At 43.4% G+C, this 18674-nt stretch overlaps 1 protein-coding gene across 4 annotated transcripts; it reads right to left on the reverse strand.

Annotated features, from left to right (window-relative positions):
- Positions 1-451: 451 nt before the first annotated feature.
- Positions 452-16909, reverse strand: TP53INP1 (tumor protein p53 inducible nuclear protein 1). 4 transcript variants are annotated; one of them, XM_032609834.1, is made up of 5 exons: positions 16670-16909; positions 9878-10138; positions 8942-9302; positions 6456-6493; positions 5219-5354 (listed from the first exon to the last, which is right to left on the reverse strand). In XM_032609834.1, the coding sequence occupies exons 2-4, from the start codon at positions 9987-9989 to the stop codon at positions 6472-6474; spliced, it is 495 nt and encodes a 164-aa protein (XP_032465725.1). In that variant the 5' UTR covers positions 9990-10138; positions 16670-16909; the 3' UTR covers positions 5219-5354; positions 6456-6471. The 4 variants fall into 4 exon arrangements, with proteins under 4 accessions (XP_032465722.1, XP_032465724.1, XP_032465723.1 ...); XM_032609831.1 differs by lacking the exon at positions 6456-6493 and having other exon boundaries at positions 452-5354; positions 16670-16907; XM_032609833.1 differs by lacking the exons at positions 6456-6493; positions 16670-16909 and adding an exon at positions 11350-14496 and having other exon boundaries at positions 452-5354.
- Positions 16910-18674: the final 1765 nt, after the last annotated feature.

An 18674-nucleotide genomic window follows, 5' to 3' on the forward strand; every position in this document is an offset into this window, starting at 1 on the left:
GCCCAGCCGCTCCGCGGCATGTGGGATCTTCCCGGACCGGGGCACGAACCCGTGTCCCCTGCATCGGCAGGCGGACTCTCAACCGCTGCGCCACCAGGGAACCCCGTCTGTATTTGTTTTTTAATACAGATTGGCTGGAGGGAAAAGGTTCTGGCTGCGGGTCATCCTCAAATTCATGTTCACGTAAATGATTATTCATTTTAGATGAAAAATGTTAATATGCTAGTTTATGCAAGTTTAAAAAAATATTTTAAGTGCTGCACAGCAGGAACTAACACAACATTGTAAATCAAATATACTCCAATAAAAATTAGTTTAAATAAAGTATTTAAAGTGCATATTAAATATATCTTTTGGACAAGTAAAACTAAAAAGCAAGTATTTTAAGTAAGTTGTATGTAGTTTTAAGACTAATGACCATAAAGACAAAAACAAGAGAATCTGACAAATGTGAAGCTAAAGCACATTTTATTTACTGACAGATTAAAAACCATAACTCCAGGTAGTGCAAAATACACCACTGAACCCAATTACAAAGAACCGGTGTTAATACACAATGTTTAAGCAATGCTACACTTATTTTTGGCAAAGTGCTGTATTGTTTAGTCTGTGTAGAAAACTGACAATCTATGAACTAATCAGTATAAAAACCTTCTATAAAAACAGAAAAACAATATTTAGACAGTGGCTCAAGAAAACAAGCTGCCATTTGTGCATAGATTGATGTACAGTATATAACCTAATCAAATGTCCCTTTTGAGTTTTCAAGTTGTCGAAAAAAAATTGTGTCCAGAAACACATCCAGGAGGCACATGGTACAACCTACAAATACTCTTCAGTCTCTAGAACTGATGCCCTGCCCTTGAAAAGCAAATGTGTTCACAATTTTACTTGAGAAAAAAACAAACAAAAACAAAAATCCAAAGCCACTTAAAAAACACACACATAATTACTGATTAAGGTTCCACACCTCTGGAGGAAAACACAACCAAAAAGCAAGCAAAACCACTCATACACAGCAAGCCTGGAAACACACACACATCCAACCTCCCCAAGTACTGGTTTGGTTTTTAGAAGCCCTCCTAGAAAACAAATACTAAAACTTCAGGCAAATACTGAGCAAAACTGGGCATTTAACAGTGACACAATTTTAAAAAATGTTTGTTTTAAGGAAAATTCTCAGTGACACACAAAAGAATATCCACTTAAGCTGCCTTCCTTGGAACAGTAACTTCTCCTCCCACATAAAGGATACTCTTGCAAATAGGAAAAGATATCCTTATCTGTATGCTTTCCAGGACCTCTTTCTCCACCCCAAACCACTGTAATTGGTGTCACATTTCAAGTGAAATTGGTACATGGCAAGGCTGACACCACTATATGTTTTCTAAATAAAGCATTTTATATAACTTTAAGCATTAAGTAGATAAGGATGCCATTTATAATAATCAACAGGGCCGATGGCAGTGAACGTATCCATGATAGTAGCCCAACTTTTTAAAGAATTTAACCAGTATGTATGGGACTTATAAAATAAAAAGATAAGTTTAAGGTAACATTACAAACATATGCTAGTATCTCCAGTACAAGGAGCAGTCTCTTAACTGATTCTAAAAACAAAAACTAATACTTGGAAACTCTTAAACTTTCTCCACTAAGCTATTTAAATTTAAATGTCTATCTTCTAGTTGGAGTCCTTCAATTTTTTTGTTTGTTTCCAACTCAAAGAAAATGAGAAGAAAGATACCCTTCTTTGCTCTCTTTTCTTAAAGAGTATATAAGACAATATATTTCCTTGAGGAGGAAGAGAAATAGCAAAGACACCCAGATTCAAGGAAGACATAGAGATTACAGACCAGTGTACTACACAGATTTGAGAGGTAAAAACATTAGGCAATGCTGAATGGCCCTCTCAAGTTTTAAGTAAACTGTCATCTCACTAGAATCAAAGTACTGATACAACATGGAAGGTATGTAAACAGGAACAGTTTGCATGGGAACTGAAAACATGCACAGGAAATGAATGTTAAAAAAGCTCCCTGGAACAGTAAGTAAAAAATCCAATCACCTTGCACCTTCTGCCAAAAATTCCCCACCCACCCAAACATATATTATAAATTGCCACAGAAGATAAATAACGGGTGGTTAATCTTCAACTTACGGTGCAGTACATAATCAAACTAAGTGAAGACGAAACAGTAATAAACAGGATATACATTATAAAATGTTTTATTAACAAAAAACACAAACTTTGAGAAACATGGTGCATTATAAAAACTAAGAAACTCATTCATGAAACACTGCTGTGTGCACCACATATTCCAGACTTTTTCCAAGTAACATTCTATATTATCAGTTTAGAAACAGAGCACTAAATTCAAAGGGGTCTTATTTCTCACTGCTTAAATGTTTAAGGAATATGCACTAAAGCGCATTGTAAACCACTAATATTTACAATAGCAAAAATAATAAACTTATAATAAGCTGCATTTCAGCCATGTTTCAAAGAAAACAGTCAACATCACTCTCTGTTATTATTGGTCTTAATGTCTCGCATATAGTAGTAGATCCCTAACAAACATCTAATGACCAAGAACTTCGACTGCATTATATAACCACTTTCTTTAATGCTTACATGTGCCGATTTTAGACAGAAACCTTAGATACTGATACAGAAACGACGGTATGATGTCACGGATGGTGTGTGGTATCCCTTACACTGAAAAAACATCGCAAAGACTGAAATCATTTGTTTTCCAGGTACAAAGCATAAAAAAACTTGGCCCAAATAAGGCAAACAAAAAGTCAGTAACTGACAGAGATGTAAATGTATTTAAGGTATTAGGAAATCTGAAAAAATAATAGTTAAAAAAAAAAGACCATTGCAGTTTTATATACAAATCTGTTCATGCTGCCAAACAAATTCTCATGGCTGAACTTCTTTAACTCGTGAGGTACTAACAACTTGCATTTACTATATGAAAAAAGAGACCCCCATGTATTCAGAGGCTTACATCTATGCTCAAGTTAGCAACATACGGCCCTTTAACAGTCACGGTAGAAAACATACACACCTCCATGAAAACTCTACCTTATCTCCCAACTCTGGTAAACACAAGTAGTAACAAAATAACTTCTAGGTCAGTTTGACAAAAGTTTACAGACTTGGCCTCTTATTAGAAAACAAATAAATAAAGGGGTAGCTGAAATGGAAGGGGACTAAGGAGGGAAGGGGGATCTAGACTCTTGTTCTAAAGAGACATTCCTGGCCCTTCAGCACAGCCAGTGGACGAACAACCTACCACCACCATCTAACTAAGCTATTTGAACCTCTCCCGACTCCACATACCCCAGTCTAGTCAGAAAAGAGCACAGCTCTTCGCTCAAAAAAAATCTCCCATGGTTCCCTGCATCCAACTGCTACAGGGTTACTGAAGAATATACTAATACTTCATATAACTATATGCTGCTTTTGCCCTTGACAACACTGTATAGCGGTGTACTTATTTAATTAGGGTTGCAGAGGAGATGGAAAAATAAGCTATTTGATTATGAAGGTGATAGTACTGCTCTGTCTATGTAGAATGTCCTTTGGATTGTAAATACGTTGAACTTAATTTCGGAGGGAGCTGATGAGAGTGCAGATGGCTCAGCGAAACCCATTACAGCTGCTAAAAAATCAAAGTGAGTGGCTAGAGGTAAGGAAATCGATTTCCTCTGCGCCGAGTGAACTGGCCTCTGTGTGAAAGAAGCCCCGCCCCGGCTTCATTAGCATCGCCTCTGAGGAGCAGCTGTGGCAGAGGAATTGCCGCAGCCCCACCCCCATCACCAGTCTCGGCAGAGAGGCCCCTGTAATTTCACGCAAGGATCAGTTCTCGGCAGTCCCACTTCAAGTCAGTACACGGTCCTCCCAACGGTCCTCCCAACAACTGTGAGGGCGGTACGTACCACTGCACCCCCACTGGTGGAGGAAACAGAGGCCAAAGTGGTTAAAGATTTTGCCCGAAGCCCGAGTTAAAACAAAAATATGAAAACTCAAGGAAGCCAACCTGTCACCCTTCATTTAGATGCTATGAAGAGATGTCACCAGGGATCCCCTTCACCCTTGCTTGCCACTCGGCAGGACACTCTCCGTGGCAGAGGATCTATCACTGCATCAGAAATATAAAGCCTCTCTCTTCCCTTGGGCACATATAAATAGGAAGTCACTCAAGTGCTAGGATAAGTACTTCTGAATTTACAGCTGATGTGAGGTGGCGAGTAGCCAGAGCTGGCAGGAAAGAATTCAAGCAACTTAAACAGTAGACCAATGGGTTAGCTATGGACACACATTTTTTCAAATATAATTTCACAGGTCTAATTTAATCCCTCTGCATGTGAGACGAGTGCTGTTGTCCCACGATGCCTGTAATGTCTGTACCATGTCACACAGTCACATCGGAATCACTGAATGTACTGTTCGCTAACACTTAATGTACCTGAATTCCAAAATGAACTGTATGGCTAATCTGGGAAATAAAAAACCCATACACGCAGAAATATATCAAGTTTTCTTCCAAAAGGAAGTTCAGCCATAATTCCATTATATCTGCGGCAACCACATCACTTGGTAATGCTCATGTTAGTGTGTAAAAATGTATTCGCTATATACAGAAAAGATTATCAAGTACTGGTCAATAAAGTGTACGGCTGACCCTGAGAATAAATTTCTGCTTACTCAAAAGACTGATTAATACCAAATAAAATGAAATTGAAAGGTGCCTATTCTCGTACTTGGGAAGAAATCTCTTTGAATTGCTAACTTGTGTACACCGTAATAGATTTAAAGACATTCCCAAACACTAAACACTGTAACTGTATGGATATGTTTCCAAAAATATTCTGAAAAGATTTACAAGAAAGTAAATGTTAAGAGCAAGGCATTACGTGATACACAGCATGTAAATCTGGTCTTCAAGATAGTGTCTAAACATACCGATAAAACTGTGTGATTGGTCATCAGTTGTCTGTAAAGAGACAGCATATTCATCGTCCATACACACACATGCACACACATATGCACGTGCACAAGCCAAGAGAAACCAAACAAACACACTTGAAATTCTTAGTAATTGTACTGACGTGGGCAGGGCTGATGGACAGCCCAGCCATTGTGCTTGATTTGCCGAGAGTGGCAATCCCTGGTAAGATTTTGGCGACGAAGGCTATTTCTGTTCAGAGACTGTCTTTCACTGTGTTCTTTTATCCACTGGGAAGGGCGAAAGCTCTTGGGTTGCTCCAGAAAAGCTGTATGAGCAGCGAGAGCTGCAACATAGCAATGAATGTGCTGCCCCATTTCATTCTGAGCTTCCACTCTGAAACAGAAAATAATGGGGGATGTATTAAGCAACAGAGTATGTTATTAATGAGACTGAAAAAGCTACCTGGCAACTCAATTTGCGACACTAATTTGTTTATGGTTGAATGAGAGCTTAGTGTCTCATGGCTGACAGACAAGCTTACATCAGTCAGTGACCACTGACTGATTGAAAGTTGGAGAAGCCAACTTTCAATCGAAATACGCCATAGAATCCACAGGTGGTTAATTAAGTGGGCTGTATTTTTTTAAAAATGCTTTACACTTTGAGTGAATTTCAGTTATACACCAAACACATTTATATAAGCTTCCTAGGAGGGGAACTAACGTGTTTTAATTCTCACTACAACCTTAAAAGGAAACTGTATTAACTCCCAGATTTTACTGATCAGAAAACTCAGGCTCAGAGAGGTTAAGGTCACAATTACTAACTGACTCAACCAATATTCCAACATAGGTCACACTCCAAAGACCACGGTTATGAGGCAGGGTTGATACTGATACACTGCGCCAATAGCACCATCACAGATGTTTTCTGTCTATAAGTAAAATGTTCTAGGTAACAAGCTTTAAATCTGTATTTACTAGAAACATGCATAAGGAAATTCTACTCATTTAAAATTCTCAGTAAGAAGCTACCTGCTTATTACAGAAAACAATTCTAAGTTTTAAATTTATATCACAACAGGGCACATTTTGTAATGGCATTTGCATAGCAATGTTATAAAAACCCTTAGGGAGAACACAATCTTAAAATATGGCTACAAACCACATAATTATTATATGTTTTCTATATTGAAAGCTAATCAATAGATCTAAACTATATTTACACATAATGAAGAACTTCAAGATTTTTAAGGGTTATTTTACACAGGAAAGGCAGTTATATATTCTGCCTATAACCACTAGAGGAAAACACAATGATCTTTTAATATATTGTTTTTATTAAATGGTAGAATTAAAGCAGGTCACATTAAGAAACTAATAGACAGCAGTGAAAATAAAGACAGTGGTTTCTAAAAGGTGGGTGCCTTGAGTCCTTCGCCTCCCTGCTCAGACTGATACACATATCACACAGTCTCAAAGGGAATATACTTACTCTGTGCCAGTGAGTCTTATAAGCAGCTTTTCCTGGCCCTACAAATGTTAAATGGTGAACTATTAAATCACTAGTAAGGTTTAAAATGCTATTTAATTTTACTATTAGTATGTGGTCAACTTTTCTTTATTATAACTGGTTTACTATGGGTCATTAAAGGCACATGTATTACTTAATTCAAGATTATGATAGCACATAAACCTTCACAAACAACATTTATAAAGGCTAAAATGCAACAAAGTACATACTCTGAAGCCCATCTTTAATTATGAAGCACCTTACTTTTATGTGCTTTATGGTAATCTCTTCAAGGATAGACAGGATGGAAACAATCTAACTTTTGAAAGATATATGATTTATTTCTTGCTCAGAAAATACAAATATTTACTACAGAGCCATCCTCCTAATTTTGGTGACATCTTATTTCTACCTTGATTTAGTGGGCCTTTCTTATAAGAATTTCAAATCCAAATATAAAGATGTTAAAAAAATTTAATTATTATAAAACTATAATAATTTGCAGTACTTTCTTATGTTCAAAAAGAATTCATATAAAATTGTGTTCATTTGATCCTTTATGTTTAACTACCCTATGTGTTATATCGAAACATATAACAAGAAACAGTAACAAACAAGATATAAAAAAATGAACATTCTCACTGCATCAAAACTGCAAACACATAACCAGATGCAGTGCAAGGTCCTGAATTGGATGCTGGTTTGGACAAACTAGATGAAATATTCTGGACTCTAGCGGGCAAATCTGAGAATGGTCTGTGTAGTTGACGAAGTAAAATTTTACTGGAAAAAAAGGTAGAGATCATTGCCTAAGGAAGCAGATTATAAAACAGTACATACAGCTTGATGCCATTTAGGTTAAAATGGTGTATGTACCTGTGCATGGGCACATTCAGAAAAAACAATCTGGAAGGATATGACCTAGAGTCTTAACAGTATTCATCTCTTGGTAGTGAGAAGGTCATTTAAAATTTTTTTGCATTTTCTAGTTTTCTGTAGTGCCTATGTACTGCTTCTATAATAAGCTGTCCACAAAGCTGCTGAATACATATATGTATACACACACAATTAAAACAAAATACTGGAACGTAAATATACAAATGTTACTAATTTAAAGGGGCTATTAATCATGGTAAATTCTCAAGTGGAACTCCTCAAAGATGAGATCAAAATCAGGGTGGAAAGAATTTCTAAGAACTGAAGAAATTAATTTGCATCAACTGTAAAGCAATTAAATCAATACCACCTCCAAAAAATTATATTTTAAACTTTTGTTGGAATGCCTGAAACATTAACCTCTTGACAAATGTGGAATACAGCGCCAGTTAAAGTAACATTTCCCATCAAAGATCTTACCCAGTATAAAGCCTGGGTTAACTATATAAGCAAATTGTTTTTCAATTTGGTACAAGTGTATGTTTATCCTCATTCAAGATCATCTACAATATTGAGACTTGAGAGTGCAGCAAACTCTGGTAAAGTTAACAAATTAAGGAGCTGCCTGGGCTTTTGTTTATATTTGGCAAACAGGAAATAGAAGATATATACAGTGGTCTAGTTAGTAGAGTTGGAGGCTGGACAATCCCAAAAGAGGCCTTTTGGATGACAGCACGAACCACAATTCACCTGTTCCCTTGACAGGTACTAAGGGAACTAAGTCAGTACCAGCATCCTGCAAATACCTTATTACCATAGGAAACCTTCCACTAACATGCATCACGGACTAGCTGGACTTTGAGCTAATTAACGTGGCCATGGGTTTTATTTTAGTGGGTGGGAGCGATCTTGAGTATAGTCTCTGAATGAGGGCCACAGACTGAGAGTTTGTTTTGGAACACATCACTGACCAGGCACCCTCCCTGAACCTTTCCAGGCCCTCAACCTATCTGCCATTCGAGCAGAGCCTTTCAGACCACTTGGGACACCCATGTAACAGCAAAACATGGTTTGGGTATGAAATCTTTCCTCCGTAAGGCAGGTAACAACCCTCCGAGCAAAATGTTCTGGTAAATCTGCCGTTTTACTTCATGCTTGAGATTCCTCAGGTTTTAAGGTTCAGTGCCATTTGACGTGACCTAGTTAGGACTACTTGGAAGATCATAAGAGATTTATTTTAAGATATAGTATTCTTGTCGGATTTGATGCCCCAAATAATCCAGTCTATAAAGTGCCAGAGTTATATTCTAAGATACTGAGCAGAAAGGCCAGTCTTTTCCTTCCATTCAGTAGCATGATTTTATAAATGACACAGCTCTCCATTATGTGACGGGGGCCATGCTATAACTCACTTTTTTGAAAATCTAAAAGGAATAAGTTTTTTCATACCATCAACTGCCTTGTGCACTAGGCATAGACTTCCATGAATCTCTATAAGATTGCTTTGCATCTTCTAAAAACTCAGCTCTGAACTGTAGTAGAAATAAATAAAATGCATACTAAACAGACTGTCTGTGGAGAGAGCAACGTACCTGGGACTGCTTGGGTTATGAAATTCCTCAGTCCCACAGTGGGCCTCACTGAGGCTGGGGCAGGGGTTATGCACAGCATAGACGGACATGCTGGGGTGTTCGATGAGAAGGTTTTCCATAGGACTGGTTTCCACCTTGATAGTGGTTAATCCACCTGCAGTAAAACACGGGGGAGGGGTGATAAACCAGCTCTCCTCCATCGGACAGGACTCAAACTGGAGGAAGCAGGAATCACTTGTATCAGTTAAGCACTCAAGAGACGCGGGTAAACAGGAAAAGACTGAAGGGTGCTCGGTAGGTGACTCTTCACTGATGTCTTCTTCTTCCTCGTCTTCTGCTGCTGAGAAACCAGTGCAAGTGTCTAGATCGTAGTCCACACACGTCGTTGAAGTCCCACGGGATAGGAGTGTCACATTGACATCACATCAGAGCACAGAAAAAGAAGACATGATGCTGTTAGCTGATGCTCACATTCCTCCCTTTACTTAGGTCAGAAACAAAACCATTCATATTCACTCATAATGATTATAATTTCTCAGCACCTAGTGTGTGTGTGCGTGTGTTGGGGGGCTGTGTATCACTGTATGGGATGGATTATGTTGGTTTTGCAGGAACAGTTTTTAAGACTGTTTCTATCCTGCTGAGTAAACACATAATGCGCCAAATGGGTTACTGCTTGTCTAGTACGAGGATTTTCTATTAAAGTGCCTCTGATTTGATCAGGGTGTAAGAGCTGCAAAACTGCAGTCTGACATCAAACAATTCCCCTGACTGATGATCTGGCACAGAATGCTTCCTGCAAATTTTTTCGACAAATTCTTGTTTATTTACTTTTAAGGCTTAAAAACCTTCAGAGTTACTGGTTTACTTATGCAAAAACTAGATGCAAGAGTTTCCACGTTTGCTGTGATGATTAACGTCTAAGAACACCCTTACCTATGAAGTCAACAAGAATCCATTCATCATCTTCTTTCTCACTAAATTCTGGTTCTTGGTTGGAAGAAGTATTGACTTCACCCACAAACATTTTATTCAGTCTCTGAAACATTGTTAAGGCAAGACTGAGACTTTGGCTGGATGTCTTTATAGCTGAGATTTCAAAAACCTGTCTTCTGTCAGCCCGATGGCACTGACAGGGGATTAAAGTGCACAAGTTGCTTATTCAACTTAGGCGAGAAGCAAGAAGAGTCATTATCCCTAAAATAAAACAGAAAAAGAAGGTTATTTCAAATCAGCACGTTTATGTAATACGTGTATGTGGTTTTAAAATACACACCCCACCCTTAGAAAAAAAGCACATGCCTTAGCCTACAGCTATGGCTCTTCCCTTCTTTCAAACACAAGATGTGCAATATCTCTTTTTTACAAACATTATGAATCGAGTACTCAAACACAACCTGTAAATATCTCAAAATGTGCAACAGAAGGGGTTGGTTCTTTTTCACATCTGTGCTTTCATAATAAGGGATAAATTTGAACAACGTATGTCAACTGAAATACTACTTTTCTGTAAGTAGAGCAAAGACTAGGTATTCATGGTCAACTGGCCAGAAGCTGCCAAATGCAGCCTGCAGTAGAGACCAGTGAGTGACCACTATCACGCCAGGCCCTCACCTTTCCCTGGCACCTTTTCTCCGCTCTGTTTTTGCATATGATCGTCAAGCACACCTAATTACATTTAAAATCTGTAAGTACTTTGACCTTCAAAACAATTCCTGCAGCTGGCATGGAGAAAGTCACACTGTAGAAAACTCAGGTGAACAGCAACTAGAACTGGAAACGACCACTGTGCCCGGGTTCAAATGCTGGCTCTGTGGCTTGTGCCCTAAGAGTAAGGAAGTCACTATTTCAGGAGGCAATGGTTCTACCTCATGGAGTTCCCGTGAGTTCTAAATGAGGAACTCCAGCCTCATCTGATCTTCTTCCAGAGTTCCAGATTTATATATCCATTTCTGCCTGCCTACCCGATGGGCGTATCAAACCCCCAAAATAGCAAAGAGATCTTTTAATTTTGCCCTACAAACGTACTCAGGCACACTTGCCCTTCACCCCCTACTCAGGAAGGAGAGGCAGCAGCATCCAGCAGTTATTCAGGCCAAAAGCCTAGCCCTTACCCTCGACTCCTTTTGATCCTTACCCCCGCACTCCACCCCTCATCCAAACTCCCGGCAAGTCTTGTTGACTCTAGCTCTGCACACTTGGCTCGAATCCACCTACTTCTCTCTACCACTCTCACCCTGGGTGAAGCCAACTGGTGTCTCTCCAGACTTTGCCAATCACCACTCCTAGACAGTCTCCCAGATCCTACTCTTGTCAAATGAGATAGTGCAGGCAACCTACTTAGCAAGGCACTTGGTACAAGATTCTCAGTCAGTGTCAACTATTAGTCACAAATATTTGCTGAGCACCTATTACGGGTCAGGCCGAGCGCTCAGTGCAGCGGAGGCAGCAGTAGACAAGGCCCTCCCATGGCAAGTGCAACAGCCCGGCATGATGAGTGCCACGTGAGGAGAAGTACCGGGGCTCCTCAAATCCACACAGGCAGAGGTCAGGCAAGGACACCTGAAATCAGTGACTTCAATCGTGAATGGCTGAGAAGCTCAAGAACAGAGGGAGGAGGAGAAAGAACACTGTGAAAATGTGCAGGTAAGTGAGAATGGGGCGCCTTCTGTGTGGCTCAAGACCCAGGTGGACGGTCCTGAGAGCGGGCTCGGGGGCTAAGCAGGGACCAGATCCTGCAGGACATTGTAAGCCAGAAGTGAAGGGGAGGGAAAAGTCAAGGATGCCCCACGTTTCTGGCCTGACCAACTGGGGGGATGGTGGGATAGTTCAGTGGAAGAGGAACACTGCAGAGGTACAGGCTGTGCACTCTGGACACACGGAATTGTGTGGAAATCTGCAAATCCCACGCCGGGGATGTCTGGAAGGCAGCTGAGTACAGGACTCTGCAGTCCAAGAGCGTGGTGTCTGCTGGGGGCACAGATTTGAGAGTTATCAACACAGAGGGGATGACAGGAACCGTAAGAGTGCGTGAGACCATCCAGGGAGTGTCAGTCTTGAATCCCTAACTTCAGACTCTTGACATTTCGCTTGCAAGACAATCATCTTTAGCTGTAAATGTAGTTCGACTCTAGCTGACGAGGCTCCCGGTTCAGTTCTTCATGTGCACACTGCAGGCCACTGCCCATGTGCAGTACTACAGATGTGCGCACAGACGGCACTGGAATACGTCTGTGGTCACAATCTGTCATCCTCAGCCATTCATTATGAAAAGCGGGTAAACAGGAAGTATCACTTGCATAACCAGTCTTCCTGAAACCCTTCTGGGAAGCAACACGGCCAGGAGTCTGGAGCTCTAGTACAGGAACACAAAGTCAGATTTATGTGCCATGTAAGAGAATTTAGAAGAAAAGCGGGCTGTGTAATTGGCCTGACATATCCCAAAAGATGACCTATCCCATGTGTAAACAGCCGATGAGCTGATGAGCTGATGTGTAAATAAAGGTTTCGAGCATATATGCTAGGAGGGAGAAAAGATATTTTCAAAATCTTTTCCCCATTTCTCTTAAATTATGGAGGCATGTATTGGCCCCAACTACAATTCTGTGTCTGCTGACCCGGTTGGGAGAATAATGCCAATTCTCCAGAGTACAGGGCTGGACTCAGCCCCTGCACCAGTGAGAGCTGCTGGGTGGGGAGGGAGCACCCCACAGGAAAACCTTGCTCGTCTTGAGTGAGCCCTTATCCCCCAAATGTGATGCTACATGAGGTAAGTCACTGGGGCCCAGGCCACTTAAGTGGCAGCTACAAGGCAGAAAACACGCTGGGGCCACTGTGGTTGGGCAGCTGCAAGATCCCAACTGCAAACTGCACCCTCTGGCTGCCCCTCCAAACTCATAACATGGAAGCCAGGTTTTGCCTGGAACACACGCAGCTCTGCCACAGGAAAAGTGTCTCTGGAGGAGCTTTCCATGGGATGGCACAAGTCAATCTTCTTTCGGTTTCCTGAAGTGAGGTTGGTCTAACTTTGCAAAGTTCCTTTGGCCCTGCTTTCTATAGCTGTCACAAAGCACCAGGAGCTGTTGGAGAGACCCCAATATACTAAAATTGTTCAGTGAGGTGGCTGCCAGGAATATTAGGTGAATGAACATTTAAAATGTGACTAGTGTGACTGAGAAACTCAATTTTTAATCTTATTTAATTTGGGATATATTAGGTTAAATAAAATATATAAATTAAATTAATTTCACCTATTTCTTTGCCCCTTTTTAATGTGGCTACTTAAAAATTTAAACATGCATATATATTTTTATTGGACAATACTGTTTTAGAAAAATCTTTCTAATGTCTTGATGGCCTATCCTCTCAATGACCCAGAGACTGTCCCTACCAAGGCACTGCTACTCTTGACCTTGGCTCCCACCCAGGAATGGAGGCTCTCCATGGGGCTGGTTCTATGTGGAGCTGAAAGGCACAGCAGAACTTCAGACTTCACTCCTCACCACATACCACTGACTTTTTCCTATTCACAACTCTAGGACAATGATAAAACTAAAGTGAAAAATTCCAGAGAAAGCAAGTGTCCTAAGAGGACAAATTTACAAATACAGCTCTGCAATTTGGGAAAGAGGTAGAGGAATGAAGGCTAGGTTGGGTGGCGCTGCTGTTCTCTGGGGCACCTGCAAGCCTGGCAGTCTCACCCCAGTGGAGAAAAGAGACAAAGTGTCTGGTCCCCAGCATTTCAAGAAGGCAGCTTTGTCCCTCTTCTGCTTGGCTCAAAATACCTCCATTCCCTCCCTTTTAAAAAATGTCTTTTTCATTATAAAATGAAAAAAGTTTGGAAAGTAAATAAGGAAACTAGTTATTATTCCATGCTTTGTTGCAATCATTGCTAACATATTGTACATTTTCTTCTACACAGTTTCTTTTTATCACAATTGTAAGCTAATGCATGCACAATTTTGTATCCCACTTTATTACCTAACATTTTATCATCACTGTTTTCTTTTTTTTATCATCAATGTTTTCATATTTCATGAGTAGAAATGCTCTGTGGGCAGAGAAAGATGGCTGGGTTTAATACTTATGGGGTACAGCATTCTAGTTTGAGAACTCAGAAAAGGAGTTACTAGTCTGGAAGAGCTTGTTCGTGTGATTTATTTTCTCATTTTTGAGACAAGCAACCAACCTAGAGGCCGCATGGCTCTGGAGTTGGCCTGCTTTGTTTGGAATCTTGACTCGGCTCCCCGGAACCTGTGTGTACTTAGGATATATAGTAACTTCTCGGTGCCTCAGTTTTCTCAGGGTAGTGCCATCGTGAGGATTAAGTATGTATCACTTAAAAGTAGGCATATAGCAGGCACCTAGTAAATATTAACCACAAGTTCACTTCAAACCAGTTGTATGACTGTGAGCAAGTCACTTAGCATCCTTGGGTCTGAGTGTCTTTATCGACAAAATGTTTATATAATAATTAGAGGGCTTCCCTGGTGGTGCAGTGGTTGGGAGTCCGCCTGCTGATGCGGGGGACGGGGGTTCGTGCCCCGGTCCGGGAGGGTCCCACGTGCCACGGAGCGGCTGGGCCCATGGGCCATGGCCGCTGGGCCTGTGCGTCCAGAGCCTGTTGCTCCGCAACAGGAGCGGCCACAGCAGTGAGAGGTCCGCATACGGGAAAAAAAAAAAAAAAAATTAGAGTTATAATTTACTGTATGCTTATATGTGACAGACTTGAGGTACTTATTTGTCCCATTTGACTAATAAGGAAACTGAGGCTCAGAAATTAAGTAACTTGCTCAAAAGCGACAGAGCTGGTCAGCGCTAGGGCCAGCATTAGAGCGTGTGTCTGGTCCCAAGGGCCTTGCTCCCCCCTGCCCCCCCACCCCCACCCCAGCACAGGATCTCTCAGGCTCCTTCCAGCCTCAACTCCGGCTCTACGAACTTCAGAGAACAGCACTTTTCTGTTGCTTTTGGCTGCCAGTAGGCGGCTCCAAAACATTTTAAATTAAAAAAAACAACAAAAAATACTCTGATGATTTAACTTCTAACTATGTGTACACTTGTCGCTTCTTGACAGTTTTGAAATATCAAGTGGCTAAATTAACACATCGTCATCAAAAAGCAGCCTCAAAATGATCGTTCTCTCACTAGTTTAGAAAAATAAACATGCTGATTCGAGAGATTCTAAATAAATTTCAAACTGCATTAAAACCAAGCCAAGAAAGTTGTCTTTGCTTGTTCCACTCTACCCAGCCTATTCAACTGGCTGCAAGTGGGTTATTCTCCCCGGGATCCACCAGGTTGGCTCTGAAGGCTGAATGACAGCGGACAAAGACAGCAGTAAGTGGTAATTCACAGCCTGTTAACCTTAAATTTTGAAAGTGGGACCATTCCCAAAAGAGCTATGAGCAAGCGATGGAGCATTCACAAAAAAGAACAAAAGACAGGATGGAGAAACAAACGAGACCTTAGTCATAGAAATTAGTAAGGTCCTGGTTCCAGGCAGGAGCCTTTGAAAATTATGCTGCCAATTCAGGATTACAGTGGCCGTGACTTAAAAGCAAAAGCTTCCTAATGCTTTTCACATCTGCAATGAAATATATATTTCAATTACCAAGCAAGTGATTTCAAGATCTTGGGCCACCTCATTATTACCTCTGTTCAATGATCCCATGGGTCGCTTTCCATTCCCCTTTCCCAAAACTACTTTGTATTCAGAAAAGCTTCTTTTCCGAATGATGGAAGGGGGGGAGGGGAGCTCTTCCTAAATCTACTCTAACTGGAATTAACATAGAAGATAATGAGCAGGTGTAATTAGGAAATACAATAAAAACAAGGAATCCCTAAGTAAAATTCATCTGCAACTTTTTAAAGAGAAAAACCAATTCCCTTTAACTGTCTGTGTGGTCTTGAGTAAGTTACTCAATCTCTCTGGGCCCTCAGGTTTCCTATGCGTAATACAGCCTACTTCAGAGGGTTACTGTGGGAATCAATTTGAGATAACGCATGTAAAGTCCTCACATAGTATATGGCACATGAGAAGCACCCAATCAGCGCGAGTGATCAAAACGATGAGGGTTTTAATTGTGATGGGCAGGGAAACTGCTCTTTCCACACGTGCAACCTCAAATAGTTATGTGGAAGATCAAGCAGGGTCAAGGAACATGCAACGGACAGGCGGACACTCAGCAGGCGCCGGTCGCCGGGTGACTGAGCCGCTGCGCTGCCGAGCGCGACCCTGCGCTGGGAGGGCTGCGGGAGGAGCAGCGGCGGCGCCGCGGGCCTGGGGGGGATGCGTCCCGGGGCGGCGGCCGCGCTCGCTCCTCCGGAGCCGGGGGCTCCGACGCCGAGTCCTCAGCGGGCAGCTGCAGTCCAACGGCGGAGGGCAGGAGGAGGAGTGGAGGGGAGTGAGGAGGAGGAGGGAGAGGAGGAGGTCCCGCCGCGGCCAAGAAAACAGGCCACGCTCTGGGGAGGAGGCAGAAACCGAACACCCAACCGCCGCCCCTCGCTGGGGCTCGGCCGGCCCGTGTCCGGGCGCCGCCTCCGCCCTCACCCCGGGACCAACGAGGGTCTGCCGAGCGGATGGGCGGCCGGCCCGCGGTGGCGAGCGGAGGCCGGGAGCGCACTGACCGCGGCTCGCGGGCCGACCCGAGGGCAGGGCGCGCGGGTCGGGCAACGCCGCGGGGCGGCCGGGCGCGAGCGGCCCTGGACGCCGGCCCCGCCCGCACTTACGTGGGCCCGACCAGCAGCCGGACGGGCGGCGAAGGCAGCGGGTGCCCGGCTTGGCGGGGACCGGCGGGAACCGGTGCGCTGGCGGCGCGGGGCGGCTGAGGTAGCTGCGGCTCCCGGACAGCGGGCGCGGGGCTCGGGGCTCGGGGCGCGGGGCCGGTCCAGCCCTCCTGTGGCCGCGCCACTGGCCGCCGCCGGCCCGTCTCGTTCCTTTTGTTGTTGTGCAGCTTCGGAACAGCTGATCGGCCGCTGCGCCCGCCCGTCGGGCCCGCCCGCCGGGCAGCCCCGCCCCACCCCGCCCCGCCCCGCCCCGCCCCGGGGCCGCGCCAGGCCCGGCCCACCAATCGGCGGCGCGGGGGCCCCGGGGCCGCCCTGCTAGAGGTTGTCACTAACGCACGTGACCTGGCGCCGAGCCGGGCGACGCTCTCGAGTTAGAAACAAGCCCGGGCAACAAAGCCCGGGCGCCGAGGGGATAGAAGAGGGGCGAGCGGAAGGGGGGGGTAGAGGGGGTGGGGGTGGGAGCTGGTACTGGGGCGCCTGGGAGAGAGGAGAGGAGGGGCTGGGGGCGAACAAAAATGGGAACCCGCTGGAGTGTGAGGATGAACTGGAACTGGAAGGGGAGAGGAAGAGCCCCGGCCCCAGCTGTCCCTTTGGCCAAGTGAGGGGCCCAGCGTTTGGGGCGTAAAGGGACACAAAGTGTTTTCTGCTCTGAGAGGAAAATTAAGGGCATTGAGGAGGGTGATGGAGGCCAAAGACTGTGACGCAGGCCCACTTAACTTCTTGGTCTTCTTAGGAGAGAAAGTCTGGGCTCCAGATACAGGGATGCCGCCCACCCAACCTCCTTTTTAAGACCAGGAGCCAGGCCCCACCTCGCTGTGGTAACTGACACTGGGAGCTGACTGAACTCGCCTACAAGCTCAGGATTCAACCCACAGGCCGGCGAGGCAGAAGAGGCCATCAGACCAGACCTGAAGGCAGAGACGTCAGGAGCCCGGAGGCCCTTTGCTCTGGAAGACGAGGAGCATCCTGGAGGAAGAAGAGTTAGGAGAGCGGCTGCGTCCAGGCTTTCCTGTGACCTAGGGAGCCCATGACCTCTATTCTGCTGTTTACGCAGTACAAACTGTGGGCATTCACACGACTGCCTACCTGCTCACCGGGTTATTTATAGTGAGAGGAAAGTAAGACAGTGGGCTTGAAAATACTTTCCAAACCAAAGCTCTGTACCCGTATAGATGGATTCACTGTCTGGCAAAGGCAAGGGAGTCATTTTGATGTGTCTCCACTCTTAGATGGATCTTGTATGGACTGAGATGTGGTTCTCTAACCTAGGGTGAGATTTATAGCGACCCTCAACAGGTGTATCATACATTAAGTATCTGAAACTATCTGACTCTCACATTCTGGCCCTCACAAGTATTCTGTGGTCAGTCTGCTTCCAACAATACTGGTTTTAAAGGGTGTAAATCAAAGTGCGGGGGATTGTCTGATACCCAGAAGTAATAACCAAAATTCGGGGGCCATTTGACTTTTTCTCAGAAAGTAGACCAAACGTTAAACTTGGATTTTAGGTTTTGGCTAATCCTAGTATTTTCTCTCAAATGTCACTGCTACATTAGGAGCCCCATAGTCTCTTGTTTCTTCTTAGCAATTCGTGAAGAGACCATCTTCCCATTCAGAACCCAGGCATGATGATAATTTTAAGGATCTAATTTTTAAGAGGTCACATTGAGACCTACCTTTTTCCAACTTGATAAAATTTATCACCATTAAAGACAATGTGAAAGCATACAATGCCTTGTTATGACAGAGAAAACAATGTGAGGTAGATGATTCCAAAGATGGTCACAACAATATCACCATCATGAAGTGAAGTCTATTTTTTCTTCCCGTTGAATCTGGGCTGGCCCTGTAACTGCTTTGACCTATAGAATGTGGCAGAAATAATATTTGAGGTCTCCCAAGACCAGACATTAAGCAAGCCTGAAAGCTTCTGCTTGGTAGTCTGGGG

The sequence above is a fragment of the Phocoena sinus genome, chromosome 17 (assembly GCF_008692025.1).
Source record: "Phocoena sinus isolate mPhoSin1 chromosome 17, mPhoSin1.pri, whole genome shotgun sequence".
NCBI lineage: Eukaryota > Metazoa > Chordata > Mammalia > Artiodactyla > Phocoenidae > Phocoena > Phocoena sinus.